Source organism: Dendropsophus ebraccatus, chromosome 8, assembly GCF_027789765.1.
Source record: "Dendropsophus ebraccatus isolate aDenEbr1 chromosome 8, aDenEbr1.pat, whole genome shotgun sequence".
NCBI lineage: Eukaryota > Metazoa > Chordata > Amphibia > Anura > Hylidae > Dendropsophus > Dendropsophus ebraccatus.
This window is the reverse complement of record NC_091461.1, coordinates 83704170-83718835: the sequence shown is the minus strand read 5'-3', so window position 1 is coordinate 83718835 and position 14666 is coordinate 83704170. Positions and strand designations below refer to the sequence as shown.

General features: G+C 42.8%; 1 protein-coding gene across 1 annotated transcript in view; it reads left to right on the top strand.

Annotated features, from left to right (window-relative positions):
- SERPING1 (serpin family G member 1) overlaps positions 1-14666 on the top strand; it is a 134245-nt gene that overhangs the window by 81499 nt on the left and 38080 nt on the right. Inside the window, exon 3 of the mRNA XM_069980797.1 lies at positions 10913-11438. Coding sequence (XP_069836898.1) covers positions 10913-11438 — 526 coding nt within the window. The remainder of the gene's footprint in view (positions 1-10912; positions 11439-14666) is intronic.

Genomic DNA, 14666 nt, shown 5'->3' with positions numbered 1-14666 from the left:
CACACTTTGAATTTTTTTCTGGTTTTGCAGTGTACTTTATGAAAAAATTCAGCCTGTCATTGCAAAGTACAATTAGTGGCGCAAAAAATAAGGGCTCATGTGGGTTTCTATGTGAAAAAATGCAACTGCTATGCTATTTGCCCGGACTTAAAGGAGAAGTCCGGCCAAAATTATTTTTTTATATGTTATTACTGACGGAAAGTTATACAATTTTCTAATGTACATTATTATGGGAAATGCTCATATACTGCTATTTCCCTTAATTTAGTGTATCAGTTAGAATTCTCTCAGAAGCAGTGACGTCACGACGAACGGTGTACTTCCTAAGGAGTGTCCAGCAGGGGGCGCTCTATATATAGAAGTCAATAAGTACCATTGACTTCTATATATAGTGCGCCCCTGCTGGACACTCTATAGAATGAATAGATGTGTGTATGTAATGTAATGTTGTGTACTGTACTTTGTGATTGAATACATTTATGGAATACTTTGGGGAGCAAGTGTCCTTGCTCTCCTAAGTATCCCATAAATGTATTCAATTAATACATTTGCAGGGCACCGAGCAGGGAGGGAGAGAGGTGCCCGTGCATCTACCTCCCCCCTCCCTCCCTGCTCGGTGCTGGGCACATATACACAGTACTACTCCCTCATTATCTGCAGATAATGAGGGAGTAGTACCTGTGCTATCTCCGCCCGCGCCACTGCTCACACAGGGGCTGCTGTTCATGACCCCTCCTCCTCCGCTCCCCTTCTCCTCTTAGCTTGAAACGAACTATGGCGCCGCTGACTCCCCGCCGCCCGTGCCGGTCCTCACACTATCCCGCCGCCCATGCCGCTCCTAACACTACCCCGCCGCCGGCCCCCGGTCTCTGCTTCTACATACCGGCTCCCATCCGCCCTACATGCTGGCCGCGTCAGCCCTTCCCCACCCACTGCGCTCCCGGTGCTTCCTGGTGCTCCCTGCGGGGTGGGGGAGGGCTGCCGCGGCCGGCATGCAGGGCGGACGGGAGCCAGTATGTAGGAGCAGAGACCAGAGGCCGCGGCGGGGTAGTGTTAGGAGCGGTGCGGGCAGCGGGATAGTGTGAGGACCGTCGCGGGCAGCGGGAAGTCAGCGACGTGATAGTTTGTTTCAAGCTAAGAGGAGGAGGGGGAGCAAAGGAGGAGGGGGCATGAAGAGCAGCCCCTGTGTGAGCAGCGGCATGGGCGGCGATAGATAGCACAGGTACTACTTTGCAGATAATGGGGGAGTAGTACTGTGTATATGTGCCCAGCACCGAGCAGCTAGGGGGGAGGTAAATGCACGGGCACCTATGAGCATTATATGAGCATTTCCCATAATTAATGTACATTAGAAAATTTTATAACTTTACATCAGTAATAACATATAAAAAATAATTTTGGCCGGACTTCTCCTTTAATGATACTACAACCATATGTTAGTGTTTCTAGTCCCTCTAATAGTGATACTAGGTCAGTATTATTATTTCATAGAGCAAACAGCTCTCAATAAACACTACAAACTCTCAGCCAGGTGTAAATCAAACAAGCAGCTAACAGCGGGGAAATAAATATTGGCCACCCCCATCTGGTGCTGCCATCTGCTGAACATTCAGACTTGTACGAAAAAGGCAATTGCCATCTAGTGGTAATTCATATACAACATTATTATTTCTTATCCAACAGTGCCATCTAGTGGTAATTCATATGCTATATTATTATTTCTTATCCAACAGTGCCATCTAGTGGTAATTCATGTGCAATATTATTATTTCTTATCCAACAGTGCCATCTAGTGGTAATTCATATACAACATTATTATTTCTTATCCAACAGTGCCATCTAGTGGTAATATATGTGCAATATTATTATTTCTTATCCAACAGTGCCATCTAGTGGTAATTCATATACAACATTATTATTTCTTATCCAACAGTACCATCTAGTGGTAATACATGTGCAATATTATTATTTCTTATCCAACAGTGCCATTTAGTGGTAATTCATGTGCAATATTATTATTTCTTATCCAACAGTGCCATCTAGTGGTAATTCATGTGCAATATTATTATTTCTTATCCAACAGTGCCATCTAGTGGTAATTCATATACAACATTATTATTTCTTATCCAACAGTGCCATCTAGTGGTAATACATGTGCAATATAATTATTTCTTATCCAACAGTGCCATTTAGTGGTAATTCATGTGCAATATTATTATTTCTTATCCAACAGTGCCATCTAGTGGTAATTTATGTGCCATATTATTATTTCTTATCCAACAGTGCCATCTAGTGGTAATTCATATCCAATATTAGTATTTCTTATCCAACAGGGACATATAGTGGCAATTTGTATCCAATGTTAGTGTTTCTTATCCAATTTTGCCATCTAGTGGTAGTTCACATCAATGCAAATATACTTTTGTCAGACACTGCCCCCTGTCGGTAGATTGTCTCTGCAAGGTCAGAGATTGTGGGGGACCCCACAAGCCCGACGAGCGAGAATATTGGGGGAGGGGGGGGGACTAGACGAGCGAGAATAGTGGGAACTACGTATGGTACCCCCGGAGAACGGATACACCAGAAAGAGGCTGTAAGGAAGTGAAATATTTTCATGCTGTTGCTAATGCTGAGTGGGGGTTGGAAGGTCATTACTCCAAAATTAATCCTAGTGTGCTGCCTGCTGCAAGCCTGAATATATACATATCATAGCACGTAATTTGAAACAATCTACCAATAAGGGCAGTTTCTGACAAAGGTATACTAACATTGGATATGAAAAACCACTAGATGGCAATGTTGGATAAGAAATACTAACATTGGATATGAACAACCACTAATGGCAATGTTGGATAACAAATACTAACAATGGATATAAACAACCACTAGATGGCAATGTTGGATAACAAATAGTAATATTGCATATGAATTACCACTAGATGGCGATGTTGGATAAGAAATACAGTACTAATATTGTATATGAATTACCACTAGATGGCACTGTTGGATAAGAAATACTAATATTGGATATGAAATACCACTAGATGGCACTGTTGGATAAGAAATGCTAATATTGAATATGAACTATCACTAGATGGCGATGTTAACACTGGACATGAACTAGCACTAGATGTCAATAGATCATTAAAATTTGATTTCAGAAATTACTGAGTTCATAATATTGAGCTGCTAATAGAGTGTAGGACATTAGGGAGAAGCTGCTGAGCCAGTGTGATAAATAACTCCCCTGGTATATGACTTGCCATTTATGAAGGAGCAGGAGTCAGAGTCGGTCCTGATAAAATTCAGGAGTCGGAGTTGCGGCTCACCGAATCCACAGCCCCGTGAACTAGCACTAGATGTCATTTGATTTCAGAAATTACTGAGTTAATGATATTAAGCTGCTAGTTGAATGCCTGAATTTGTGTTTGGCTGGGTTAGGGTACCATTGGCAGGAAGAAGGATTGATTTTTGCTTTGCATGATTTTTATGAGCCAATTCCCTTTAGTGTACTAATCTGAGTAACCAGCAGATGGCAGTGCCGAATGGGGGTGTGGAGTGCTGCTGGCTGCTTGTTTGATTTCTACCTGGCTGAGAGTTTGTAGTGGTTATTTTGAGCTGTCTGCTCTATGAAATATTAATACTGACCTAGTATCACTACTAGAGGGACTAGAAACACTAATGGTGCGTTTACACAGAGAGATTTATCTGACAGATTTTTTAAGCCAAAGCCAGGAACAGACTATAAGCAGGGTGCAGGTCATAAAGGAAAGACTGAGATTCCCTGTCTTTTCAAGTCCATTCCTGACTTTGGCTTCCAAAATTGGTCAGATAAATCTGCCTGTGTAAACGCACCATTTCATCTGGTTGTAGCATCATTAAGCCCCTATTTTCCATGTTGCTTGCTGGGTGTTTAAATATATGTTGGATATCCTAACAAACCTGGAGGGTCAATGAGTGTATGCTTCTTCCCTATTGGATTTAATATTAATTAACCCAGAAACCAAAAATAACAGTGTTTAGAGGGGTAACATACACAGTACAGTAAAACCTTGGTTTCCGAACACCTCGGAGTTCGAACAATTCGGTTTTCGAACTAAATTTCCCCCTGAAGTTTTGCTCGGTATCCGAACATTGCTCGGTATCCGAACAAAACCAGGGGGATAACTGTCAGCTGAACTGATGTTCAGCTGACAGTTAGAGGTGTTCGGAACACTGAGAGGCATAATGATGGGATTCCCCACTTCTTTACACGGTGTCCCCGGCAGCTGAGAGGAGCAGGAGCACGGCGGCAAGTTTAAATAGCCGCCCGCTCCCGCCTCTCACTGCGGGGACAGGCTGTAAAGAAGCCGGCTCCCAGCGCTGTCCTCCTGTCTCTCCCCACCAGCCCCTCCGCCCCCCCGCCGGCCCGGAGCGCTGTACACCCCTATAAACTGCGGCGCGCCCGCAGCCCCGCTCACCAGCTTCTTGCTCCCGCTGCTCCCCGCCGCCTCTGCAGACTCTCTCTTACCCTGCAGAGGCGGCGGGGAGCAGCGAAGCAAGAAGCTGGTGAGCGGGGCTGCGGGCGCGCCGCAGTCTATAGGGGTGTACAGTGCTTCGGGCCGGCGGGGGGGGCGGAGGGGCTGGTGGGGAGAGACAGGAGGACAGCGCTGGGAGACGGCTTCTTTACAGCCTGTCCCCGCAGTGAGAGGCGGGAGCGGGCGGCTATTTAAACTTGCCGCCGTGCTCCTGCTCCTCTCAGCTGCCGGGGACACCGTGTAAAGAAGTGGGGAATCCCATCATTATGATGGGATTCCCCACTTCTTTACAGGGTGTCCCCCGCAGCTGATTGGAGCAGGAGCACGGCGGCAAGTTTAAATAGCCGCCCGCTCCCGCCTCTCACTGTTGCGGGGGATGTGGAGTGTTTTTGCACTCTGTGGGCCGGGTGCTCTGCACCTGACCCACGGAGTGTAAAAACCAATTAATCACATTTACATTGTTCCCTATGGGAACTTACAGCTCGGTTTTCGAACTGCTCGGTTATGGAACAGCCTTCCAGAACCAATTATGTTCGAAAACCGAGGTACCACTGTATTTGTATTGGTAACAGGACTGAGGACTTGAGAACAACTTGAAATTTTGACGCCAGCAAAATGCCGGCAAAGAAAAGAGGGGAAGAAACTAATATGCGTAGATTTAGATCTGGAGGTCAACCCAAAGGTTCTGTAATAGGGATAAAAACAAGTTGCCAAAAAATCTATAAATTCTTACATTCCTAATGGTGCTTTTACACAGACAGATTTATCTGACAGATTTTTGAAACAAAAGCCAGAAATGGAATTGAAAAGAGGAGAAATTTCAGTCTTTCCTTTATGACCTGTTCCCTGTTTATAGTCTGTTCCTGGCTTTGGCTTTAAAAATCTGTCAGATAAATCTCTTTGTGTAAAGAGAGAGGGTGGAGATGGAGGGAGAAGGGGAAGTAGAGAACATAGAGAAAGTTTTTGGCAAGAGTTGTTGGCAAAGATTTTAGATACAGTTAAGAAATTAGGGTGCCTTTACACAGAGATTTATCTGACAGATTTTTGAAGCCGAAGTTAGGAACAGACTATTAACAGAGAACAGGTCATTAAAGGACAACTCCGGCGGGACCCCCCCAAAAAAAAAAAAAAAACACAGACACACACAGAGACCATACTCACCATCCCTCCGGTGACGATTGCCACTCCATTCGCCCACCGTCCGCCTCACCGTCACCGCCGTCCGCCGTCCAGCGATGTCTCTGACTTCCGGGTCCTGGGGATGGAAAAGGCTGCCAGTGCGCTTGCGCACCGGCAGCCTTTTCATTGGCTGGAGCGCATCACATGGCTTCCAGCAACCTCAGCCAATCAGGGCTGAGCAGGCTGGAAGCCATGTGATGCGCTCCAGCCAATGAAAAGGCTGCTGGTGTGCATGTGCACCAGCAGCCTTTTCCGTCCCATTCACTCTCTATGAAGACGCCGAGGAGGAAGAAGACCCGGACCGCCCCCCCGGCTCTGACGTCGTCGTCACCAGATGCCGCCCGGGAGAAGAGGACCGTGACAATCGTAATAGGTAATGTATACATTCTTTAACTTCCGGGCGGGGGGGTCGGGGGTCCGAAAGTGGGGGAAGGGGGCCAGACCGGGTATTTAACCACATTACAAAGTTATATACCTTTGTAATGTGTGGTAAATAAGCTTAAAAATTTTTTCGTGGGAGTTGTCCTTTAAGAAGAGACTGAGATTTCTCCCCTATTTAAATCCATACCTGGCTTTGGCTTCATAAATCTCTCTGTGTAAACACACCATTTGACCAATATGTGAATGAAGACAGAGGTGACCCTTTTTAGGACAGAGGTGACCCTTATCAGAAGTGACTTGGGGAAAATAAGAGACAGAAGGGGAGAAAATAGGATTTCAGATCTTGAGGATTCACATATTAACCTGTCAATAGAAGAACAAAGGTTAAAAAAAACCTTGGAAATCAGAACAAAAAAAATGATTGAAATGGAGGATAGGTAGTGAAGATCTATTATTATAAAGCTGATAGGGTTTCCAGAAAAGTCAAAAGTTGATTATTGTACAATGTTTATCCACAATTGGTTGGCGTCAGTATGTGGGATAGAAAAGCTGTCTACATTTTTTTGTGTTGAGAAAGCAAATAGGGTTCCATCCAAGGCTTATTCTTCGATATCCAACGCTCAACCTATCTTAGCTAAATTGTTTTCCTACTGGGACAGGGATGTTATGTTGGCACTGAGTAGGATGAGGGTAGATTTGATGTATGGGGAACACAAGACTGCAATATACCCAGATTTTGAGGGTGTATACCGGGTATATATTGGGGTGGGTTTTTTTTTTTGCTTTTTTTTCTTACTGGATTTGTTGCCACCACTAGATGGCACTGTTGGATAAGAAACACTAAGGGTAGGTTCCCACTACAGAATTCAGGAGTAAATTTGAATCGGTGGCTGCGCAGTGGACTCAGCTTGAAGTTCTGCCTTTCCCCTTGACTCAGTAATATTCTCAAATTCAATCTGTTGTTCTCCCAAAGAATTTACATGTCAATTATTTAGGTGGAGGACAGATTGTGAGTTAGAATATTATTGAGTTAATGGAACAGACAGAACTTCAAGCAGAGTCCGCTGCGCAGCCTCTGCCTGAAGTTTCCATGCAAATTCCGTAGTGATAATGTACCTTAACATTGGATACAAACTACCACTAGATGGCACTGTTGGATAAGAAATACCAACATTGGTATGAACTACCACTAGATGGCGCTGTTGGATAAGAAGTGTACTAATATTGGATATGAACTACCACTAGATGGCACTGTTAGATAAGAAGTACTAATATTGGATATGAACTACCACTAGAAATTCTGAAATTACTGAGTTCATTATATTGATCCAGATCCTGAAGCCAAATATTGTGGAAACCCTAGGGGGGGGGATACGCACAGAGCCCAAGGGGTTGATAGGTGAGCAGTTCTACCTATCTTTCTACCAGTCCTTCTCTGAAGATTATACATGCCTGGGCCTGCTGTCTCTCTTTTTTCTTTCCCACAAAAGAGGGAGAGGATGTGGAGAAGAGAGGTAGGGAGAAGGGGTAGTAGGAGGAAACATATAGAGAGAAGGGGTTATTCAGGGGGATAACCCAAAGTTATTGGTAAAGATTTTAGATACAGTTCAGAAATTAGACCAAGCTGTGAACGAAGTGTTGTTGCAGACCGGAAACATCAAAACAAACGTGACCCTGATCAGAAGTGACTTACAAATTTTTTTGGATTCAACAAGGGGTCAGCAGCAGCAAATATTGTATGGGATGCTTTCAAGGTGGCGCAGAGGGGAACTGTTTTCTCCAAAAAATAGCCTAAAAAAAACAGTATGGAAAAGGAAATTGGGAATGGGACCAATCTTCTTAACTGGAATGGGGGTAGGAGTGGTTACCGCCAGGATAAAAGGTGCCTGGGGTTGCACTTGAGTAATTGTGTCTGCCGCAAGAACAGTAGAGACAGGGACAGACAGCACTGTGGGGTCAGCAGCAGAAACCAGCCTTCATTCTGCTGCTTTTCTGGTATGATAGACTTTCCATGTCTCCTCCCAATCAGGGGAAGCAGTAGTCTTAATACACTCCTGCACAGGGCCCTTTGGACAAGAAACAGCCGCAGCTCGTTTGCCTCTCTTGCTCCAGACAGGAGTATTCTCCCCAATCTCCCCCTCCTGGAAATTGTGTTTGGTGGCAGGCAGGTAGTTGCGCTTGACAGCTCGCCGGTTGACGGACAGAGGTGTGTGATGGAGAAAAATGAGCACCAGCACTTAAACAAGGAATGGCTTCACTTAAGAACTTCAGTGCAGTACAGGTGAGATTGCTAGGTGCAGGTACAGGTTATGCTTGAGGTAGTGACTGATAGTACAAGATAAGAATAGAAGGAGTGTAGCTTGACTCTAGATATTTTATTAACTTAAAGGGGTATTTCCATATCAATATTTGTTGCATATTTCCAAACTTGTCTTATAGATACTGCTCCAACTTCTGGGACTTGCACCTATGCAGAGATCAAGGGCTTGCAGGAGCCAGAGGTGCTTAGGAAGCTGATAACAAGCTCTTTTAAGCAAGTCCCATGCAAAATTATTATGAAATGCATATATATATATATATATATATATATATATATATATATATATATATATATAGCAGTATTTTGTCACAGACAAAAAGAAGGGCCTGCCCCTTACACTTAATTTTATGGTCGTAACAATTATAACCTTGAAGTGTGTGTGTGCGCCTGTGTATGTGTGTGTAAAGAGCCATTTTTCCATTGCCATAGCCATTTTGGGGTATTTTATGAGCCATGAGATGGCTGTTTTGTGGCTCTTTTATGGGCCAAAAAGCTTAAAGTGACTCTGAACCCACAATCTGACCCCCTCCCCCCCAAACCGCTTGTACCTTCAGATAGCTGCTTTCAATCCAAGATCTGTCCTGCGGTCCGTTTGGCAGGTGATGCAGTTATTGTGCCGTGTGCCGATCGCCGTGCCCGCTAATAGAGTAATCGGATGCAGCTGTCAAAGTTGACAGCTGCATCTGATTATCGAATGCTGCCGTTCCCTGGTGTCCAGTGGGGAGGATCGCTCCTCCGGGACGTTGTGCCGGAGGAGCGATCCACACATCTTACCCCGTCCTGGGTCAGCGCCGTAATGGTGCTGATCCCGACTCGGCACTTGATTGTTTCCGGCTGCAGCAGCCGGAAGCAATCGATGTGTCTATCTCATCGATCTGTGTTGCATATCTATGCAGCACAGATTTTAATGAGAGATCAGTGCACTTATACTAGAAGTCACCCATAGGGGCTTCTAGTATAAGTGTAAAAGTAAAAATAAAAGTGTTAATATTAATAAAAAGCCCCCTCCCCTAATAAAAGTCAGAATCACCCCCCTTTTCCCATGTTATAAATAAAAATCAACAAATAAATAAATAAACAAACATGTTTGGTATCGCCGTGTGAGTATTCCCCCGAACTATTAATTTATCCCATTCCTGATCTCGCACGGTAAATGGCGTAAGCGCAAAAAATCCCAAAGTGCAAAGTTGCGCATTTTTGGTCGCATCAAATACAGAAAAATTGTAATAAAAAGCGATCAAAAAGTCGCATATGCGCAATCAAGGTACCAATAGAAAGAACACTTCATGGCGCAAAAAATGACACCTGATACAGCCCCATAGACCAAAGGATAAAAGCATTATAAGCCTGGGAATGGAGCTATTTGTAGGAATATATATTTGTTAACAATGGTTTGAATTTTTTACAGGCCATCAGATACAATGAAAGTTATACATGTTGTATATCGTTGTAATCGTAACAACTTGAGGAACATATATAACAAGTCAGTTTTACCCCAGGGCGAACGGCGTAAAAATGAAAAAAACCCAAATAAAAGAAATGCGGTTTGTTTGTTTTTTTTCATTTCACCACACTTTGAATTTTTTTCTGGTTTCGCAGTGTACTTTATGAAAAAATTCAGCTTGGCATTGCAAAGTACAATTAGTGGCGCAAAAAATAAGGGCTCATGTGGGTTTCTAGGTGAAAAATGCAAGTGCTATGGCCTTTTAAGCACAAGGAGGAAAAAACAAAAATTGAAATTGGCCGGGTCCTCTAAGGGTTAAACTTGCAGCCCGTGTCATATTGGCATGGCATAGAGTACCCATGCCCTAGGATGCGACACCCCTCAGTCCCTCCTCCCCGCCCTCTTCATCATTAGGAATGCCCCTAGAACATTTCTCCTATTCTTTACCTGTGTGAACACTGCACATGTGTTGGATCGTTAAGGCACATTTGCATTGTTCAGACAGGTGATGAATAGGAAAAATTGTTCTAGGGGCATTCCTAATGATGAAGAGGGCGGGGAGGAGGAGAAATGGAGGGGTGTCGCAATCCTAGGACATGGGTACGGCCATCTGTATGGCCACGCCAATTTGACACAGGGCTACAAGTTTAAAAATTGCTTTTTAGGACAATAACTGCATCACCTGCTGAATGGACCCCAGGACAGATCTTGGATTAAAAGCAGCAACTCTGTACCTCTGGGGGGGGGGGGAGGGTCAGATTGTGGGTACAGAGTCGCTTTAAGATGTGAATGCTGATTGTTATGGGGAAATCACCCAAGTTTTTTTATTAGATAGACTGATAAATCTGGGAAAATGTTTACATAGCCACATGTTCACAGTGTTCACAGAGTTGCATAAACAACAATGAATATCTTGTGGCTATGCCATAAATGTCAACATGGGAATATCCCTTTTAATAAAAGAAAATTATAAGTGCCTCCAATAGATACCCATACTGTGCTTTAATTGAAAACCTCTTGCAATGCACATATACCATGCCTTATGAAATCATATGTTTGTTTATAACTCAGGAATTCATTAATGGCACAGGACAAGATTCCACAGACCTTAATCAAGAGAACTCAATTATAACCGATAATGAGAGAAGCCCACAGCCCTCCAAAGACAGTAAAAATGACGTTCCAATAACTGAAAAAAAAAATTTGAACAAAGCAGCAAAACCTCCAATACAGGATCCCTTTAACAATACATTAGAAAATATGACAAGAGCTGAAGAAAAGGGAAAAAAAGAAAAAAATGAAGTCCCAGCTGTACATCAAAATAAAAAACAATATGATAATGCCACTGAAAATAACCAAACCACAAATAACGGAGAAAAGACCTCATTACAGCTGGAAACAACACTAACTTCTTCACTTAATTGTTCAATTATGTGGCCAGAATGTACAAATCCTCTTAACGCTCTACAGGATGTTTCAAGAGAATTAACTAGATTCTCAGTGATTCTGTACAAAACACTGTCATCACAGAACGAAGATTCAAATATTGTGATTTCTCCATTTAGCATTGCTTTGGGACTATCACAGCTAATGTTAGGTGAGATGGGCAAAAGTTGCATGTTTTTTTATGCCACCACTAAGATTACATGCATAAAAGAGGACACAAAAATATGTCTTTAGGGTGTGTTCACACTGCAGAAAACAATTCCGTGTGGAATCCCCACCGCAGAATCCACTTGGAATCCAGCCTGCCTCACTGTCTCAATGTTATGTATAGGGTGCTTCTGCTCTCTGCTCAAAGAATTGACATGTAAATTCTTTGAGTGGAGACCAGCAGAGGCACCCTATACATAGCATTGAGACAGTCAGGCAGGCGGCATTCCGAGCAGAGTACATGGTGGGGATTCCGCTTGGAATTTTCATTTGTTTTCCGCAGTGGGAATGCCCCCTTATACTTATATTTTTATTTGGTATCCAATCATAGTCAGACTAAGGGTTCTATTCTGGCTAAAAATTACCCTTTGATTAGAAATTATCATTGTCTGATCTAGGAGTGTACATGTAACTACCACTGTAGCAGCCATGGCGGCTGCTACGGGGCCCACCGCATCAGGGGCTCATTGCCTGCTCCTGGACCCCTGAGCTGTTATCATTTGCAGCAGTAGGTGGCCAAGTGGGCATCCCGGGTTCTGCAAATATCGTTTTAATTGCATGCACTCCTGACAAGCAGTTTTTAACTAGGTGGCTTATTGGTCAGTCGGGAAGGAGGGCTTAGTGGTCAGTAAGGAAAAGTTTGCTATGGGGCCCAGCAATTTCTAGTTACAACCCTGGTCTGATCACATTGCTTTGACGCAACAACAACAAAAAAATCCTCATTTGTTGGCAGCTCATCATCCTATATAAGGGCTGTGCAGTCAACGAATAATTGTTTTTTTATTTTAAACTTTCTTTATTGTTTTTTCCCAAAAAATCCAAATTATACATATATCTCCATGTATAAATATGCACATATAAATCATTATAAATATAAAAATGAGGAAATATACCTTAAATAGACATCCCTTCCCATCCCCCCCGAGTTGGCGACGGGCCACAAGAACATAGTTGCATACACATAAAAAAAATGCACATATCCGTACAGAAACAAATTTCCACACATATATACCTCTATACGCCTACGTAAATGACCCCACTCGATTCAGTTCCCCCCACCACTAAACCACCTTTCATAATTCTTAACAAAATTAACCCAACCTTGAAAAGAAGGGGGCGAAGGTGCCATCCATTGTCTCACTATCATAAGTCTAGCAAAAAAAAATCTATCTGAGTATCTCCTTCTTGAGAGTTTTTACTTTTATATTCAACCCAGAGGTATCCCCAAGAATTCCCAAAGACTTCCCAAATTCAAAGCCGACCCCCACTTTCCCTTTAATCCAATCGTGCACCACATCCCAGTAACCCTTCAGGGCATCACAGTACCACATCATATGCCCCATCCCAGCCCCCTCCTCTCCACATCTGGGGCACTTACTATCCTTCCATTTCCTGATTTTATGCAAAAAACTAGGGGTATAATATAGTTGATGCAAGATATGAAACTGAATAATCTTGTGACTACCCACTAGGGATACTTCCTTCATATTGCCAATAATTATCCTCCACTGACTATCATTTAATCCCCCTATCTCCCCTCCCACTTCTCTTTACATCTATCCCCTATATCTAATTCCAATATCAAGTGGGAGTAAATCGTTGACACCTCTTGCTTCCTAATGGATCCTCCTCTGAGTTTTTTCACTAGACTATGTGGCTTACATATAACATTACCAGTAACCCGAAGTCTTTTCTTAAGGGTCTCGATCGCTCTAACATAGAGCAACCAGTATTTATCCTCCACAATGTATTCTGTTCTAATTACATCCCAACCCTTAATAGTCTTTCCGACCCTAACATCAGACACCACTTTTATGCCAGCATTATACAGGTGCAGCGCCCACTCAACCTTTCCCCGTTCATCCTTAATCCATAGAGGGGCAAACTCTGCTACCCCCCGTATTGTAAGCTGCTTCTTCAGATTGTGCCAGCTTCTAACCAAGGATGACATCATAACATTACCTCTCCACTCCTTCTCCTCCAAGGTTCCTACCTCTAAGATTTGAAAAATATCACAACTTCCACCTCCAAGCTTATTGCTCAAAGCAGAAAAAAATCTATTGTTTTTCCAATTAGCTAAGTAATAAAGCTGTATGGCCAAAAAATATTTCTCCACGTGAGGAACACCTAACCCTCCTTTATTCAATGGGGCACACAGTTTTTCTAGTTTAATACGGACCCTCTTTCACCCTCATATCAATGCATTCCATGCTGCTCTTATTCTTTTAAAAAAACCTCCTCTCTACCCATATTGGTGCCGCGTTAAATAAATAGAGCAATTTTGGTAGGACAATTGTTTTAATTAAAACTATCCTATCTGCCATAGAGAAGCTGAATTTTTGCCATATTTTAACTTTATCCTCCACATTTTTAACTATTATTTCCATATTTAACTGATTAAACTGTTCCACTCTTCTAGATATCTGTATCCCTAAGTACCTGAAACTATTGTCCCTCTCAAGACTTCTCAACGGAGGAAAGATCATAACTCGGCTTGAATCTAGAGGCATCAGTACCGACTTGGCCCAATTGACAGCCAAGCCAGAAAACCTCCCTATCTCTTGTATCAAGTACATTATTCTGGGGACAGAAATCTTTGGGTTACTAAAAAAAAAAAAGCAGTCAATGAATAATAGAACAATCGTTTCTGCAGCCTTGCCCGCATGATTGAGGAGCCTTGTAATAGCACTAATACACTATACTAGTGCGCAAGTCAGCCCATGTAATAATAATAATGCCATGTTGTTTATCAATAACAATACAGTTACATATTAAAGGAAGATATAAATGGGATACAATATAGTAAGTTTGAAAACAATTTTGCTAGAAAGAACAATAGAATCTAAAGAACAAAAATGAATGCTCTACAGGATAGAAAGAAATGTAGATAAAGAATCTCTATCTTTAATATAATTAAGGAACTCTGAGCGTGTGATGTGGGATTTTCTAGGAATAATGAGGTGTCATCAGCGAAGCAAGCTATACGTACTTCTTCGTTGCCTACTTGAATGCCTTTAAATTCAGGTGTAAGGAGAAGACATCTAATTAAGGGCTCTAATGCTAAATCAAAAAGAAGGCGGGACATTGGGCAACCTTGCCTGGTTCCGTTAAGGATTGGGAAAGTGTCGGAAAGAATCCAGGTGTTTGAATAGGAGGCTGTTGGTTTATTGTA